A 17,265-nucleotide genomic window follows, 5' to 3' on the forward strand; every position below is an offset into this window, starting at 1 on the left:
GCCTTGAGGGGAAAAGTTAAGGAAGAGTTGGTGGCCTGAAGTTCAAATACTAGTAAAACAACAACAACAAAAAAAAATCCGAAAAAGCAAACATATTCTACAAATGTAATAAAAAACATATAGTAATGTATTAATGCAACATAATAATATTTCATTACATTTAGCCACAAAAGGAAATCTGTGGTTTTCACTTTTATCCTCTCATGTAGAATGCTTGGCTACCAAGTGAAAGACTCCAAGATGGAACAGCAGGACAACTTCTTAAAGCGCATGTCTGGGATGATCCGTCTGTATGCTGCCATCATCCAGCTCCGCTGGCCATATGGAAACCAACAAGCAGTAGGTGGAAAGGACTTACTTTTATCAAGGAAACACCAGGCTGGCGTCCAAATTCGCACATGCCATCTACAGCAAATATTGGTCTTTGTGTTAGTCAGCTTTGTTAATATAGCAAAATACCAAAGGTAACCAAGCTGTTGCCAGGAGAAAATGTTGACTTTGACTTAGGGCTTTGAAGTTTTGGTCTGTGGCCTCTTGGCCATAGTGCTTTTTTTTTTTTTTTTGGCCAGTCCTGGGCCTTGGACTCAGGGCCTGAGCACTGTCCCTGGCTTCTTCCCGCTCAAGGCTAGCACTCTGCCACTTGAGCCACAGCGCCGCTTCTGGCCGTTTTCTGTATATGTGGTGCTGGGGAATCGAACCTAGGGCCTCGTGTATCCGAGGCAGGCATTCTTGCCACTAGGCTATATCCCCAGCCCCATAGTGCTTTTTGTTTGTTTGTTTGTTTGTCAGTCCTGGGGCTTGTACTCAGGGCCAGAGCACTGTCCCTGGCTTCTTTCTGCTCAAGGCTAGGACTCTACCAGGCAAGCACTGTACCACTAGGCCATGTTCCCAGCCTTGGGAACAGCTCAGCTTTTTTTCTTTTTTTTTTTTACCAGGCCTGTGGCTTGAACTCAGGGCCTGAGCACTGTCTCTCAGCTTCTTTTGCTCAAGGTTAGCACTCTGCCACTTGGGCTACAGTGTCACTTCTGGCTTTTTCTGTTTTGTGGTCCTGAGAAATGGAACCCAGGGCTTCATGCATTCTAGGCAAGCACTTTACCACTAAGCCACATTTTCAAACACTGTAGTGCTTTTATTTAGACCTATGGTATGACAGGGCAGCACAGCAAAAGCATGTGGTAGAATAATGGACAAACTATGAGTTAGCACCTCAGTATCCCCTTCAAGAGTAAGTCCCTAATTTTGCCAGGCATGGTGGCTTGTGCTTGTAATCCTAGCTACTCAGGTGGCTGAGATCTGAGGATTGTGGCTCGCTGCCAACCTGGGCAGGACCAGAAAAGCTGTAAATAGAGCTGTGGCTCAGGTGGTAGAGTACTAACCTTGAGCACAAAATCTCTGGGAAAGCACACAAGTTGTGCATTCAAGCCCCGGATCAACAAACAATAAAAGGAATAGGTCCCTGATGACCTAACTTCTCCAATGAAGCCCCATCTCCCATTAGTGCCACAGGCTGGTGACCAGTACTGTCGAGGGCCTTTGGGAATACTTCCAAACCACAACAATCTTCCTTCAGAGAATAAGAGTGCTGAATAAGGGAAAGTATATGAGAACTTGATAGGTAGTCATTAAAGAATTGGATAGTGATTCAGCTTTTTCTGAGTAGTTGATTAGAAATAAATGTTTCATGGACTTCCCTTGCCCCCGGCTTGCTACAAACCATGATCCTCAGTTTTCAGTCTCTCCTGAGTAGGTTAGCATTACTTATGTGAGCCACTAGTGCCCTGCTAGAGAGTTGTTTTTTTGTTTTGTTTTGTTTTGTTTTTGCCAGTCCTGGGGCTTGGACTCAGGGCCTGAGCACTGTCCCTGGCTTCTTTTGCTCAAGGCTAGCACTCTGCCACTTGAGCCACAGCGCCACTTCTGGCCATTTTCTGTATATGTGGTGCTGGGGAATCGAACCCAGGGCCTCATGTATACGAAGCAAGCACTCTAGCCACTAGGCCATATCCCCAGCCCCTTCCTTCTTGATTTCTCTCCCTCCTTTTTCTTCCTCCTCCTGCTCCTGCTCTTCCTCTTCCCTTTATCTTTCTCTCTCTCTGTGTGTGTGTGTGTGTGTGTGTGTGTGTGTGTGTGTGTGTGTGCGCGCGCGCTGGAATTACACCCTTGCATATGTTAAGCAAGGGCTCTAACATCTGAGTCTGGAGATATTCCAACTATAGGAATAAATGAGAAATTGCTATCTTAGACTTGGATATGGCCTTGTTGGTCCCATACCTTACCTCACACATGAGCAGATGGAAGACTTGAAAACTAACAGGATACATAACTGTCAGCAACAGAGCATGTAGTCAAGTTGTTTCTCAAGGTTTGACAGATTAGACGGATAGCAGAATTAATGGACTTGGACCCCTAACAGAAAAACAGAAGTTGAATCCAATAAGGTTTTTTTTGCCAGGCATGCATGGGTGGCAGATCCTCTGAGTGTGTGTCTGTGTGTGTGTAGCGGCTAGGCCCAAGTAGCTCACAATTGTAATCCTACACACCTGTAATCCTAACTACTCAGGAGGCTAAGAACTGAGGATAACAGTTCAAAGCCAGCCCAGGAAAGAAGTCTTTGAGACTCTTACCTCCAATAAACTGCTCAGAAAAGCCAGAAGTGGCACTGTGGCTCAAGTGGGAGAGCACTAGCCTTCAGCAAAAGAGTCTCAGGAACAGCACCTAGGCTTAAAGTTCAAGCCCCGTGACTGGGGGGAAAAATGTCTGGTGAGGTTTCCTGCCTGGGCTAGCTTTGAACCATGATCCTCAGATCTCAGCTTTCTGAGTAGTTAGGATTACAAGCATGAGCTACCTGTGCCTAGCTACTCTTGAAGGTTTGTGTTTTTGTTGTTTTTGAGTTTGGGGGGTTTTTTGGTGCCTGGTGCTTGCCCCCCCCCAAAAAAAGTTTTAATTCTTCCATTGGTGTATTCTGGTTCTGTGCAAAAAGTACCAAGAATAATAATGTTAGTAATGGTAAGTGATGGCCTATGGAATCCTTGAAACTGAAGCTGATGCATATGTGGAAGCAAATCTGTAAATAATTTGGGAGCCAATTCTATAATTGCAACATTTAAAAAAAGAATTATTTTGTTAGGTTAGTTTGTCTTCTATCTGCCTTGTGGCATGTGGTTTGGCTAAATGATGTCCACTTAGGGTTGCGTTTATATAGTAGCTGTAAATAATAACCTGGAGTTTAGGTCTCTGAATTAAATGAGATCAAGCCATGACCAAGTTTCTCTCTTCCCAGACTCACCCTCATGGCTTAAATCATGGCTGGCGCTGGTTAGCACAAATCTTAAACATGGAGCCTCTATCAGATGTGACAGCCACCCTCCTTTTTGACTTCTTAGAGGTACGTAATTCATTTACGAGGAAGCCAGTGGTTGAGGTGGCCTCAGGATACTGAGTGACATGAGTGAGAAAACAATGTGGTAATGGAACTTGGTACTGAGCAATATTGGGCCATTGTCAACCAATTGTTACTCAAGGACTGAAGGCATGGTTCAAGAAGTGGAAGAGTGGCTGGTAATGTGGCTTGGTGGTAGAGTGCTAGCCTTGAGCAAAAGAAAGTCAAGAACAGTGCCTAGATTCTGAGCTCAATCTTCAGGACACACACATGCACGCATGCACGCACGCACACACGCGCACACACACACACACCCCTTAAAGGAAACAAAAAGAAGGATGCTGCTGTATCACACCCGTAATCCTAGCTACTCAGGCTGAGATATGAGTACCACTATGATATGAGAAACACCATTTGAAGCCACCCCATGCAGGGAAGTCTATAAGAATCTTTTTTTTTTTTTTTTTGGCAGTCCTGGGCCTTGGACTCAGGGCCTGAGCACTGTCCCTGGCTTCTGTTTGCTCAAGGCTAGCTCTCTGCCACTTGAGCCACAGTGCCACCTCTGGCCGTTTTCTGTATATGTGGTGCTGGGGAATTGAACCCAGGGCTTTCATGTATGTGAGGCAAGCACTCTTGCCACTAGGCCATATCCCCAGCCCCCCCATAAGAATCTTTATCTCTAGTTAAGCACCAAAAAAGCCAGAAGTGGAGCTCTACTTTAAGTCCAGAAGTGGAGCTCTACTTCAAGTGGTAGAATGCTAGCCTTGAGGACAAAAGCTCAGAGATAGTGCCCAGTCCCTGAGTTCAAGCCCCAGGACTGGCACACACATTTTTTAAAAAGTATATACAAGGTGTCATGAGTATAAAGTGGAATTAAGCTGGGGGCTTCAGGAGACTGAGCTCTAAGAACTGAGGTTTGAAGCCAACCCAAGCAAAAACGTTTGTTAATCTTACCTCTTATTAATCACCAAAAAGCCAAAAGTGTAGCTGTGGCTCAAATGGTAGAACGTTAGCCCTGAGCTAAGGGATAGTGCCCAAACCTTGAGTTCCACTTTCAGTACTAGCACCAAAAAAAGAAGCAGCAGCAGGTAGGTGCTGGTGACTCATACCTGTAATCCTAACTACTCAGGAGGCTGAGATCTGAGCATCCTGGTTTAATGCCAGTCCAGGCAGGAAAGTCTGTGAGACTTTGACTGCCAATTAACTACCAGAATACCGCAAGTGGAGCTTTGACTCAAACTGGTAAAGCCCTCACCTTTAGCAAAAAACTCCAGGACAGTCCCCAGATCCTGACTTAATGACCAGTGAGGTCCAAGCTCTATGATCAACAAAAAATAAATAAAAAGAGGTAGTTTCAGTAACATCTACAATCAAAGATAAGATGTATCCTGAGGCCCTCGAACCAGGAATTGGACTATCACCAAGCAACAAAGCAGTCTGTCTGGGAACACACTCTAGGGAACTGCTGTCCCTACAGATTGCTTTGTTCCTGCTCTGTAGGGCAGTTTTCTCTGTGCATACTGACCAGGGTGGCCATCCTGGGCTGTGCCACAGTCTCAGTCAGGTCACCCAGTATGGAGGGACAGGTATTGCAGTTGTGATTCCTACTTCCCAGAGAGAAACTATGCGTCATCAAGGGTCAAGTATCTCCCCATCTAGAAGGCTTTAGTTCTGCCCCTGAAGGTTCACCATCATAGTGCAGGAGTACAAGAGGTGCTTATTAAAGAAGGCTCAGGGATAGCTGAAGGGGCAGCAAAGTTATCACTCCCCTGCTCAACTCATAGGTGGGTACAGTGGTGTGTATATCTATCATCCAACCTGAGATGGAGAAGATCGGGGTGCCAGGCCAGCCTGAGCAGAAAGGTCAGCAGGACTCTCTCTGTGGAGGGAAGCTGGATGAGGTGGCACACACCTATAATCCTAGTAATGATGGGAAGCCTAAAAGCCCAGTACCATAGGGGCAGGAAGAAGGCTAAGGGAATTGAGCAACGTGATACACAACTGTAATTCCAGCACCTGGGAGGCTGAGGCCGAAGGAACACAAGTTACAGGCCAGCCTGAGCCTACATATTGATACCCTGCCCAAAACAAACAAAAAATAATGCTAAAGGCTTGGGTATATACCATGGCAAAACTGAGAGAATGGCTCCTATAATGTCCATAGCCCATAGTTACCTGATAGTTCCAAAAGTTAATGTATGTGAACAGTGAGCCTGTGCCTGTAAGAATATAAGTGGTGAACTAGGGAATGGTACAGGAGAATTAAAACACACACACACACACACACACACACACACACTATTCTGTATTTCTAAGGTTGAGAAGGATACTGTACCTTCAAAAAAAAGGTTCAGTAAAAGGAATTGTTCTCGGGGCTGGGGATATGGCCTAGTGGCAAGAGTGCTTGCCTCATATACATGAAGCCCAGGGTTCGGTTCCTCAGCACTACATATATGGAAAAGGCCAGAAGTGGTGCTATGGCTCAAGTGGCAGAGTGCTAGCCTTGAGCAAAAGGAAGCCAGGGACAGTGCTCAGGCCCTGAGTCCAATCCCCAGGACTGGCAAAAAAAAAGAAAACGGGTTTTGGGCTGGGATGTAGCTCAGTGGCAAAGTGCTTGCCTAGTAAGTGCAACGCCCTGGGTTCCATCCCCAGTACCAAAAAAGAAAAGACAAAAAATATATATAGTTTAAAAAAAATGAATTGTTCTCTAAGGCCTCAAGTTGGAATTTACTTTTTTTTTTTCTTTTTTTTTTTTTGTGCTAGGTTGTTGAACTCAGGGCCTGGCCCTCTTTGTGCTTTAGGCTAGCCTTCTATACTTGAACCACAGTGCTACTTCTGCCCTTTTCTGAGTAGTTTATTGGAAATTCAAGTCTTGCCTAGTCTGGCTGTGAACTATGATCCTCAGATCTCAGGCGTGAGCCACCAGTGCCCAGCCATCCGCAAGCATGTTTACTCAAGTCTACTGCTCTAAAACTTGATCTATAGCTCCACTTCTGACTTCTTATTTGTATGCGTTTGTGTGATTAGTTGGAAATAAGAGTCTCATGCACTTTTTGGCCCAAGCTGGCTTTGAACCATGATTTTCAGATCTCAGCCTCCTGAGTAGCTAGGGTTCCAGGTGTGAGCCACTGGTGCTGGGCAGTCTGAAAATGTTTGATAGATGTGAAAGCTGAAGGCTGATAGTGCTTTGTAAACCTGTCTGTTGGGGGGTTTCCATTCTCCCTGCCCTCTTTCCCCAGGTGTGTGGGAATGCCCTCATGAAGCAATACCAGGTCCAGTTCTGGAAGATGATACTTCTCATTAAAGAAGACTACTTCCCCAGGTATCAGGCTTATTGAGAGACTGGAGGGATTTAGTAGGTAAAATTAGGAGCCAGGCATGCAACATCCTTGAACTGCTATTGCCTGCTGTCTTCAGCTCAGATTGAACATGTCTTAGGTGGGCTAGAGGCCTAGCTCAGCCATATAGGAGTTGCCTAGCATGCGGAAAGCCCAGGTTCCATCCCCAGCACTGCAAAAGAAAGGAGAAAAAAAATAAGGCCTATATAAAACATGATCTCTTCCTACTTGTAGCCTGTCTATGTTATTCGAGTAAATGCTTTTGAACTAATGAGAATCTTTTAAATATTGTTGACTATATATATAAAAACACGAATCAGGAAGGTACTGGATTAAGGTGGCATTGCTCTGGGGGTGTTAGAGTACTTACCTAGTTTATGGTGCTAGGTGTTTATACCTAGCAGCAAAAGAAAATCTGACAGGTTTTTTGTTCTTGTTGTTGTTGTTGTTGTTGTTGTTGTTGTTGTTGTTGTTGTTGTTTTTGGCCAGTCCTGGGCCTTGGACTCAGGGCCTGAGCACCATCCCTGGCTTCTTCCCGCTCAAGGCTAGCACTCTGCCACCTGAGCCACAGTGCCCCTTCTGGCCGTTTTCCATGTATGTGGTGCTGGGGAATCGAACCAAGAGCTTCATGTGTAGGAGGCAAGCACTCTTGGCCATATTCCCAGCCTTTTTTTTTTTTTTTTAAACTATTCTTTCCCCAAACCCCATGTACTCATGAATTAAACCAAGGACTCAAGACTCATAAAATGAGATGGAGAACTCACCTTGAAGTCTCCTGCTCTTTCAACTCATTGGCATATCAAGTGGGGGACAGTCTTGGTAAAACCCATCCTACCTGTGCATGAAGACTTCAGAAAGGAGCCGTGCTCTCCTTTCCTCCTGTTTGAATGAGCAGCAGCATCCTTAGCCTAGAAGACATGACTGTGAGATCAGCACCTGTCCAAAAGATAGATTTGTGTCACAGATGGGATTCATGTGTCTTCTCTCTCCACCTGTAGAATTGAGGCCATCACAAGTTCAGGACAGATGGGTTCCTTTATACGTCTGAAGCAGTTCTTGGAGGTAAGATGTCCTGATCTTTGTAAATCCCAAAGTATTGGCCTGAAATAACTTCTGTTTTATAATTGCAGTCTCTTTTTGTACCTGTGTGCATATGTACGTGTGTGTGCGCATGCGGATGCATATGTACACACTCACCTGGACTTTGAATTTAGCATCTCATGCTTTCCCTCAGATTTTTTGCTCAGGGTTGGTGCTGTACCACTTGAGTCATACTTCTGCTTCTAGCTTCTTTGCTGGTTAAATGGAGATAAGATAAGACTTTCTTCCCTGGGCTGTGTTTGAACCAGAATCCTTGGATCTCAGCTTCTTGAGTAACTAGGATTACAGGCTTCTCTTGGAATTTTTTTTTTCTTTTTGGTCCAGTCCTGAGGTTTGAACTCAGGGCTTGGGCACTATCACTGAGCCTTTTTTGTTCAAAGCTAGCACTTGAACCACAGCTCTACTTCCAGCTTTTTGTTGTTTTGGTTTGGTAGTTTATTGGAGATAAGAGTGTCAAAGAAGCTGAGTGCTGGTGACTCACACCTGTAATCTTAGCTACTGAGGAGGCCGAGATCTGAGGATCACAGTTCAAAGCCAGCTTGGGCTGAAAAGTCACTTTGAGACTCTTGTCTCCAATTAACCACCAGAAAACCAGAAGTGGCACTATGGCAAAAAGCGATAGAATGTTAGGCTTAAGCAAAGAGCTCAGGGACAGCACCCAGGCCGAGTTCAAGCCCCATGAGGGGAAAAAGAATCTTAAATATTTTCCCAGCTACTTAGAGGCTGAGATCTGAGTATCACACTTCAAAGCCAACGTAGGAAAGAAAGGCCATGAGACTCGAATCTCCAGTTAATCACTAAAAGCCAGAAATGGAGGTGTGGTACAAGTGTTAGAGCACTAGCCTTGAGCAAAAAAAGGTCAGGGACAGCACCCAGACCCTTAGTTTAAGCCCCAGGAATGGGATAAGAGAAAGAAGAGCCTAGTTAGGAATGTGGTACCCATGACAGGGGAGGCAAGGCTGTGGAAGATAGAGGTAAGACAGATGTAGTAACAGAGCTTCATTTGTTCTACTCTTACACAGATCCATCAGCTACACCTATGGGCTTTTTGCTTTTTTTGTTTGCTGTGCCACAAGACTTGAACTTCCTGTCTCCCCCTTTTTTCTGCCTTTTTTTGTGTTAGAAACAATTCTGTTAGAAACCCATTCTTTTTTTTTTAATTTTTATTATCAAACTGATGTACAGAGAGGTTACAGTTTCATACGTTAGGCATTGGATACATTGCTTGTACTGTTTGTTACCTTGTCCCTCATACCCCCCTCCCCCCTCCCCCTTTCCCTTTCCCCCCATGAGGTGTTCAGTTCACTTACACCAAACAGTTTTGCTAGTATTGCTTTTGTAGTTAGAAACCCATTCTTTTTTTTTTTTGCCTGTCCTGGGGCTTGAACTCAGGGTCTGAGCACTGTCCCTGGCTTCTTTTTGCTCAAGGCTAGTACTCTACCACTTGAGCCACAGTGCCACTTCTGGCCATTTTCTGTATATGTGGTGCGGGGGAATTAAACCCAGGGCTTCATGTATAGGAGGCAAGCAGTCTTGCCACTAGGCCATATTCCCAGCCCAGAAACTCATTCTTCATCTTTCTTCATCTTTCCCTGACCAGAAATGTTTGCAGCGCAAGGAGATTCCTGTCCCCAAGGGCTTTCTGACTTCTTCCTTCTGGCGCTCCTGATGTCACTCTGTCACCTATGGTCACCATTAGGTTGCAGAGAGGCAACAATAAAGCAACTGAAGACAGCTGTATCTGGAAGAAGTCATGTCAGATTTAGAATTTTATTTAGTGTGTTTTTATAGCTGCACTGTATGACTAGAAGAGGTTTGCATGGGCTACAAAATCTTGGCTGTATCTTTGCAGATTCAGTAACTGCTGAAGGTGTCCACATGATTGAGTAAATAGAACTGGCCTTGCTTATTTTTGCAAAAGTTCTCCGAAGAGGTTTTAGCACTCGATCAATTTTGTCTCTTTTCCTTGTTGTCCAGTATGTTTCAGAAAGTTGGAGATACCTTAGCCATTTCTCTGAGCTGGTCTGAGCCCACAATTTTTACCTCTCTCCCTTCACCTCTCCCCTGTCCAGATAAATTCCCAAAACAAGAAAGCCCCATAAGATCCCCTTTAAAGTATCATGTAAAGCCATGTGCCACTGTCTCACACCTGTAAACTTAGCTACTCTGGGAGCTGATCTGAGGATAGAGGTTTGAAGCTGGCCTAGGCAGTAAAGTCTATGAGATTCTTATCTCCAATTAACCACCAGTCATTGGGAAGTGGCGCTGTGGCTCAAAGTGGTAGACTAGCCTTGAGTGAAAGAAGCTCAGGGACAGTGCCCAGATTATGAGTTCAAGCCCCACAAATGATCCCCACCCCCCCCCCCAAAAAAAAATCATGTAATGAAGATAGGGCATCATTGGCTCACACCTGTAATCTTAGCTAGTGAGGAGGCTGAGATCTAAGGATCATAGTTTAAATCCAGATGAGCAGGAAAGTCCATGAGACTTTTATCTCCAATTAACCATAAAAAGCCAGAACTGGAACTGTGGCTCACATGGTAGAGCACTAGCCTTGAGCAAAAAGGCTAAGAGACAGTGCGTAGGCCCTGAGTTCAAGCCCCAGTACTGGCACAAAAGATCAAGTAAAATTAAGATAAATGTAATGGTTGAGACCAATCATACAAGTCTGGTCTATCTTGTGAATTAAATCTAAGTGCATGGACTGTGTCCCCAAGGACATCAGAGTAGCTGAGTTCCTGTGTTAGGTCTGGACACAAGGAAATATGGAGCAGTCTTTGTCCTTTGAATCTGGAATTTTGTTCCTGAAGGGATTTGATGTGTGCATCAGAGTAGGTGCTGGTGTGTTGCTACATACTTGTCATCCCAGAACTCAGGAAGCTGAGATAGAAGGCTCAAGTATCAAAGGCCAGCTTTGACTACGTTCCAGGCCAGCTTCAGAAACATGCCAACACCCTGTCTTAAAAACCAAATAATACGAAGAAACTCAAGGTGGCTGTGCTGTGGCCTGCAACGTTGTTCATGTGCTGAGCATTCACAAACAATGAGCTGGGCAAATAAAGATGCACAGGAGGAATTGAAAAGTGCTTTGTACTTTTTTACATGGTCTCAGTAACGAATGATGGGGAATTTGGCTAACGCCACTGCAGAACTCCATAGTTGTTCAGATAAAAATTGAGATTTGTTCTATAGGAAAACTAGATTCTCCTTTATACTGCAGAGGCAGTGGTCCGAGATCTGTTCGTGTATACTAAATGCCTTGCTGGTCGGGAGGTGGGGGCGGGGTTCCTCTGGTATGAGTGGCCTGAAACAATCCATTCTGTGAATTGTTGAGTACAGTCAAAAATTAAGTAATAAAGCTTCATTGAAAAAAAAAAAAAAAGGTTGCCGATGTGTAGTTGATTGATTACAATCAGTTTCTTGTATCCTAATCTGTGCCAATCATCAGAGCTATGATAATATGCAAGTCTTCCTTTTTTGTTTTGTTTTTTGCCAGTTCTGGTGTTTGAACTCAGGGCCTGAGCACTGTCCCTGAATTCTTTTTGCTCATGGCTAGCACTCTACCACTTGAGCCACAGCACCACTTCCAGCTTTTTCTATATATGTGATATGTGGTGCTGAGGAATCGGACCCAGGGCTTCATGTATAGGAGGTGAGCACTTTACCACTAGGCCACATTCCCAGCCCCAAGTCTTCCTTTTTTGACTTAACCTTCACTTCTGTTGTTCCTTATTATCCACCAATAACTGACTCGTCTAACAACAAATATGAGAGACTAGGGTGTGGCTCTGCAGTAGATCACTTGCCTAGCATGGTGATCCTAAGTTTGATCCCCAATATTCTCACCCCTGAAACAAAGAAGTGAAAGGGATTAAATTCTGCCACTCCAAACAAAGGACACCTGGGTTCCATTCGCTTTTCCACCTGGGTAGGCCATTTACCCTCTCTGAACCTAAATATTCCCACGTCAGCTTTCAAATGGAGTGTGGTAGCCAGCCGTTCCTCAAGGCAGAGCTTCTCCACTGAGATGTCCTGGTGCTCCAAAGCCTGACGGGAGCTCAACAGGGCCTGTAGTGAGTGGATCCTTAAGGTCAATTGTAGTTTGCACTTTTCTCTACCCGAGCCTAACCTGACATCATTTTCCACACATCATGGCAGGGAGCAGAGTGGCAATCAGTGGTTTTAGGGTAAGAGTGGTATTGAGCAAATGGGTGTGTCAGAAGACAGAGGCTTTGTGCACGTTTCAGAAAGGCATCCCTTCCAGATTTTCTAGATTCTAGGGCTCTCTGCTGGAAAACTGACCTGTTCAGAGCTGAAAATCTATGGTACTAGCAGGTGAATGGTGCCCACCTGAGTCATAGAGCTCACCTTGTGCCCAACTATTAAATTCTGGAATCCTGCCAGGCACTGGTGGCTCACACCTGCAATCCTAGCTACTCAGGAGGCTGAGATCTGATGATCGTGGTTCAAAGCTAGCTTGGGCAGGAAAGTCTGTGAGACTGTTCTGCAATTAACCACCAGAAAACCTAACGTGTCACTGTGGTTCAAAGTGGTAAAGAGTGCTAGACTTGAGCAAAAAGCTCAGCGACAGTGCCCAGGCCCTGAGTTCAAGTCCCAGGACCAGCACAAAAAATAAATAAAGAAGGGATGGCAAGCATTGTGGCAAATGGCTGTGCTTTCAGTATTTAGAAGGCATTGTCATGAGATTAGCAAATTCCAGGCCAGCCTTGGCTTTATAATGAGGTTTTTGTCTTGGAAAAATTGCATAAAATGTAAAGGCAAGTGAGGTGATATGCACCTGTAGTACCAGCTATTTGGGAGGATGAGGAGACAGGATTGCTTCAGCCTAGGAGTATGGGTTGGTGTCTGTGCAACACACAACTCCATATATGTTTTTACTATTAATGCTGGGGTTTTTTCTTTTCTTTTGTCAGTCCTTGGGGCTTGAACTCAGAGCCTGAGCACTGTCCCTGGCTTCTTTTTGCTCAAGGCTAGCACTCTGCCACCTGAGCCACAGCGCCCCTTCTGGCCATTTTCCATATGTGTGGTGCAGGGGAATCGAACCCAGGGCTTCATGTATACGAGGCAAGCACTCTTGCCACTAGGCCATATTCCCAGCCCTCTTTTTTTTTTTTTTTTTCCATTGTGGGACTTGGAACTTGGGGCCTGGGTGCTATCCCTGAGCTCTTTTTGCTCAAGTCTAAGTCTCTACCAGTTAGAGCCACAGCTCCACTTCTGGTTTTCTGGTGGTTAATTGGAGATAAGAGTCTCATGGACTTTCCTGCCCAGGCTGACTCTGAACTGCAGTCCTCAGATCGCAGCCCCCTGAATAGCTAGTATTATAGGCATGAGCCACCAGGGCCCATCTATTGCTGCTGTTTTTGTATTTTGAGTTAGAACTTACTCCAAGCTAGCCTCAAACTTCTAATCCTTCTATCTTACCCTCTGAATGCTGGAATTGTAGGAGTGGCTACCACACCTGCTTTAGAGTTTTTCACTTTTAATTTTTTACCACTTCAGTATTTTTTTTTTTTTTTTTTTTTTTTGGCCAGTCCTGGGCCTTGGACTCAGGGCCTGAGCACTGTCCCTGGCTTCTTCCCGCTCAAGGCTAGCACTCTGCCACTTGAGCCACAGCGCCGCTTCTGGCCGCTTTCTGTATATGTGGTGCTGGGGAATCGAACCTAGGGCCTCGTGTATATGAGGCAGGCACTCTTGCCACTAGGCTATATCCCCAGCCCACCACTTCAGTATTTTAATAATAGTCCTCTAGATGTGGAAAACACTTTTTCATTTGTTATTTGATGCTGGTATTCCTGATGGATTCTCAGAGGTAAACCAAGAAAGAAGAGCATTGGGCACCTCAGTTTTTGATACTCACTGATAGTGTCGCTTGGAGATCATGATCGCCAGCTGGTAGATACAGTACTGTGGGTAGTGGCATCAGATTCCTGCCCGAAGAATGCTAAGGGCTGTGTTCACTTTTCAACTCAAGTACTCACTTGTCCATTTGCTTCCCGTCCAGCTTGACCTCATTTTTCAGGCAGAGTGCCCACATTCTTGTCATAGCATTGTCCTCAAAAAAATTCCAATAGGATAGAACCTCTGCACATCCATTGTACAGAACAATGGGGTTGCGCTTGGCACTTCCTCTCCTCAAGCTTCATTTGGTGGTGGCGGTAGCATCAGTAGCTTTATAGGTCTCATTTTTTTTGCCAGACAAGCACTTTAAATCCAGAGCTTCCTACAGGCCCAAATGACATGATGCCATTCCCTTCCCTTCTTTGTCCTCCACCTAATGAATTCCTGATAGCTACTTTGCTATGTACCTACAGAAAGCAAGTGGGATCTGTGGGCTTCTTGCTATGTGATTCATTTACGAAAGTGCCGAATATGAACTGAGGGAAAGTGAAGGCAAGGATGACATTGTCCCCAAAAAGCAATGTACTCATTACCTGACTTATGAAATGGAAATCATGGTACATACCTTAATAAAATTGTATTTTTAAAAATTCCACAGAAAGTGCCAAATATAAAGCAGTCTATCCTCCAGTCTACAGCCAGGCTCCATTATTAAAAATACCAGTTTAGCCAGGCCAATTACTTGTGCTGTGCTTCATTAAGTTATTGTTTTTAGTCAAGGATTTTATAGCTGAGGTTGGTCTCAAAGAAGTAAGATCTCCCTTGCTCAGCCCCAGGCTGCTTTGCTTTTATTTTATTTTACTTTAGTGTGTGGCAGTACTAGGGCTTAATCTTAGGGCCTGGGTATTGTACCATAGCTTTTTCGCTCAAGGCTAGCACTATACCACTTTAGCCACAGCGCCACTTCCAGCTTTTTGCTGGTTAATTGGAGATAAGAGTCTCACCAATTTTGGTCTATCTTCAGAGTGGGATCTGTAGATTTCAGCCTCCTAAGTAGCCTGAATTGCAGATGTGAGCCACAAGCAGCCGGCTTGCTTTACTGTTTTGTGATTGAAATATCTTTAGAATGAAAGTTCAGCTACTTTAAGTGTACAGCTCTGTGATATTATACACATTCATAGTATGGTATATCCATAGTGATCCCAATCATTTCCAGAACTTTCTTATTCTAGATGGAAACATTACCCATGAAACAATGATGCTCCCCTTTCCATAATATCTTCCTCCTCAACCCCTAGTAACCTTTCTTTTTTGGGGGGGAGGGGCAGGCTGGACTCCAACTCAGTGCCTGATGATTTGCTCATTAGCTGGCGCTCTACCAGCTGAGCCACGCCTCCAACCCCTGGTAACCACTATTCTTGTGTCTATGGGTATGGCAATTGTAGGGATCTCACATAAATAGGATCATATTTGGCCTGTTTGGCTTATTTGACAGCTAGTCACTGTGTTTGGAAGATACGTTGCCTACTAGAGCTGAAACTGCAGAATGTCATCTGGGAAGAGCTACAGTCCATTTGCCAGCATGACTTTTCTCTTTGCAGGGTAAGAAAATAGTGCAATGCTTGCCTTTGACCTTGGCAGAGGATGTGGTTTGAGGATGGAGTCCGGGGGAGACTCTTATCTACAATTAACCACTCCCAAAACAGCTGGAGTTGGAGGTGTGGTTCAAGTGGCCTTGTGTGAAAAAGCTAAGGGATGGTGCCCAGGCCAAGTTCAAGTCCCAGTACTGGCACCAAAACCAAACCAGGAAAAGACAAGTAGCTGGAACATGTGAAAACATGGCAACTACTTGATCGTTGAGCAACTTAAGGAAGGGATTGAGAACACCCAGATAGATGCCTAAGCCTGGGGTGTGTATATATATATATCATGCCTTCAGAGGGCGCTTAGAATTCAGTCCTACCAGCTGTTCCTCAGACCAGGAGAGACAGGACCGAGAACACACAGCTGACTGAGTTACAGAGCCACCATAAACTCCTGGGCTTTCCTCCCCTCCCTCCTGAATTTCTCATAGAAAACAAAGGTTATTATCTTGCTTTACCCTCTCCCTCCCCACACCTCGTAGAGGGAGAGGCTTGTGTTGGAACTGGTGAGAGGGAGCGTGGCAGACAATAGAACACATGAAGAATGGCTTTTTAATGTCTCATTTTTAGTGCCAAATGCAGAATGGGGGTGGGTGATTGGGAGCCTAAGAGGGCTGGGATAGTGTTTCTTGACCATGCTTCAGATCAGACAAGGATCATCAAATAAGATTTTAGTTTCGGCATCAAAACAGGGCTCTCTTCGGGGGCTCCAATTTGTTTTTACATCTGGCAGAAGTAGCAACCCCCCTCCCCCAATTTAGGGAACCAGGGCAACTGAAAAGAAAACCCCCAGTGTGAGCCCCATTTCTTTGCTGGAGCAGAATGGCTTGGAAATTTGGGAGAGCTAGGGTGAGGTTAGCCATTTTTGTACCCAAGGCTGGATATCTGATTAAAATTTTTTGCTGTTACTAATGGAGAAGAGGCCATGGATGCCATCAGCTGTTCGTAGAATTTCACATCCCTGGGGAGCAGTCACTCAGCCCAGTGTTCTCTGAAGAAAGATTCTTTTTCTGCAGGAAATGCTTCCCAGCTCTTCCGGTTTTTTCCTGCAGATTCTGTCAAGCTGCTTCTGGGGTGTGGCCACTTCTTTTTCTCTCCACTCCAATGGAAAAGGAAGGAATAGGGGATTTTTTTCCCCACTATGATGGCTACAGCCAGGGCAGCTTAGAAATCAGATTGCAGAAGCCAGCAGAAGCAGCAAAATAGCAGAGAACCATTGAAAGCTCAAGGCTGGACCTGGGCCCAAGTTCTGGTGCAGTGGCCAGTGCTTTTATGTTTATTTAAAGAGCAGGGCTGCTTGGTAACCAGGAGGAAGAGGCCTTCCTGAGCTACAGAACTCCAGTCTGCCTGAATGCACAGGAATGAGCTGGGTATTATTCCCAATGGCTGTGACCCAGTTGTCCTCAAAGTGGGGGAAGGGAAGAGAGGTTTAAAAGTTTAAAAGATAAAGCTGTAGGGAACAGAAATTACAGGGAACTCATTTTTTCTCATCTCAGAACCCTTAGCATCCACCAGGCACCAGTGGCTCACACCTGTAATCCTAGATGCTCAGGAAATTGAAATATGAGGATTGCAGTCCAATGCCAGCCTGGGCAGTAAAGTCATGGTGGGACTCTTCTCTCCAATTAACCACTCCCCAAAAAGCTGGAGTTGGAGGTGTGGTTCAAGCGGTAGAGCAGTCAGCACCCTTGTGTGAAAAATCTAAGGGAGGATGCCCAGTTCAAGTGCCCAGCGTTCAAGCCCCATTATTAGCACCAAAATAACATCCCAACGATAAAAACCCAGCATCCACCTGTATCAAAGATGCCTTCCCTTTCTCGTAGGAAAGCAAGATTTCTAGTTGGGGGGTCTGATCCTAGTTTTTCTGATTGCCGCCTGCCCGACCCGGGATGTGAGGCCTAGCTCCTACGTCAGGGATGCTCATTTAGGAAATGGAGAAATATTATCC

At 45.1% G+C, this 17,265-nt stretch overlaps 1 protein-coding gene across 1 annotated transcript in view; it reads left to right on the forward strand.

Annotated features, from left to right (window-relative positions):
* Positions 1–9,647, forward strand: part of Gle1 (GLE1 RNA export mediator) — a 28,424-nt gene extending 18,777 nt beyond the window's left edge. The window contains exons 12-16 of the mRNA XM_048344196.1: positions 210–339; positions 3,278–3,382; positions 6,616–6,698; positions 7,713–7,776; positions 9,416–9,647. Of these exons, the coding sequence (XP_048200153.1) occupies positions 210–339; positions 3,278–3,382; positions 6,616–6,698; positions 7,713–7,776; positions 9,416–9,484 (451 nt within the window). The 3' untranslated portion in view covers positions 9,485–9,647. The remainder of the gene's footprint in view (positions 1–209; positions 340–3,277; positions 3,383–6,615; positions 6,699–7,712; positions 7,777–9,415) is intronic.
* Positions 9,648–17,265: the final 7,618 nt, after the last annotated feature.

The sequence above is a fragment of the Perognathus longimembris genome, chromosome 1 (assembly GCF_023159225.1).
Source record: "Perognathus longimembris pacificus isolate PPM17 chromosome 1, ASM2315922v1, whole genome shotgun sequence".
In the NCBI taxonomy this organism is placed as follows: domain Eukaryota; kingdom Metazoa; phylum Chordata; class Mammalia; order Rodentia; family Heteromyidae; genus Perognathus; species Perognathus longimembris.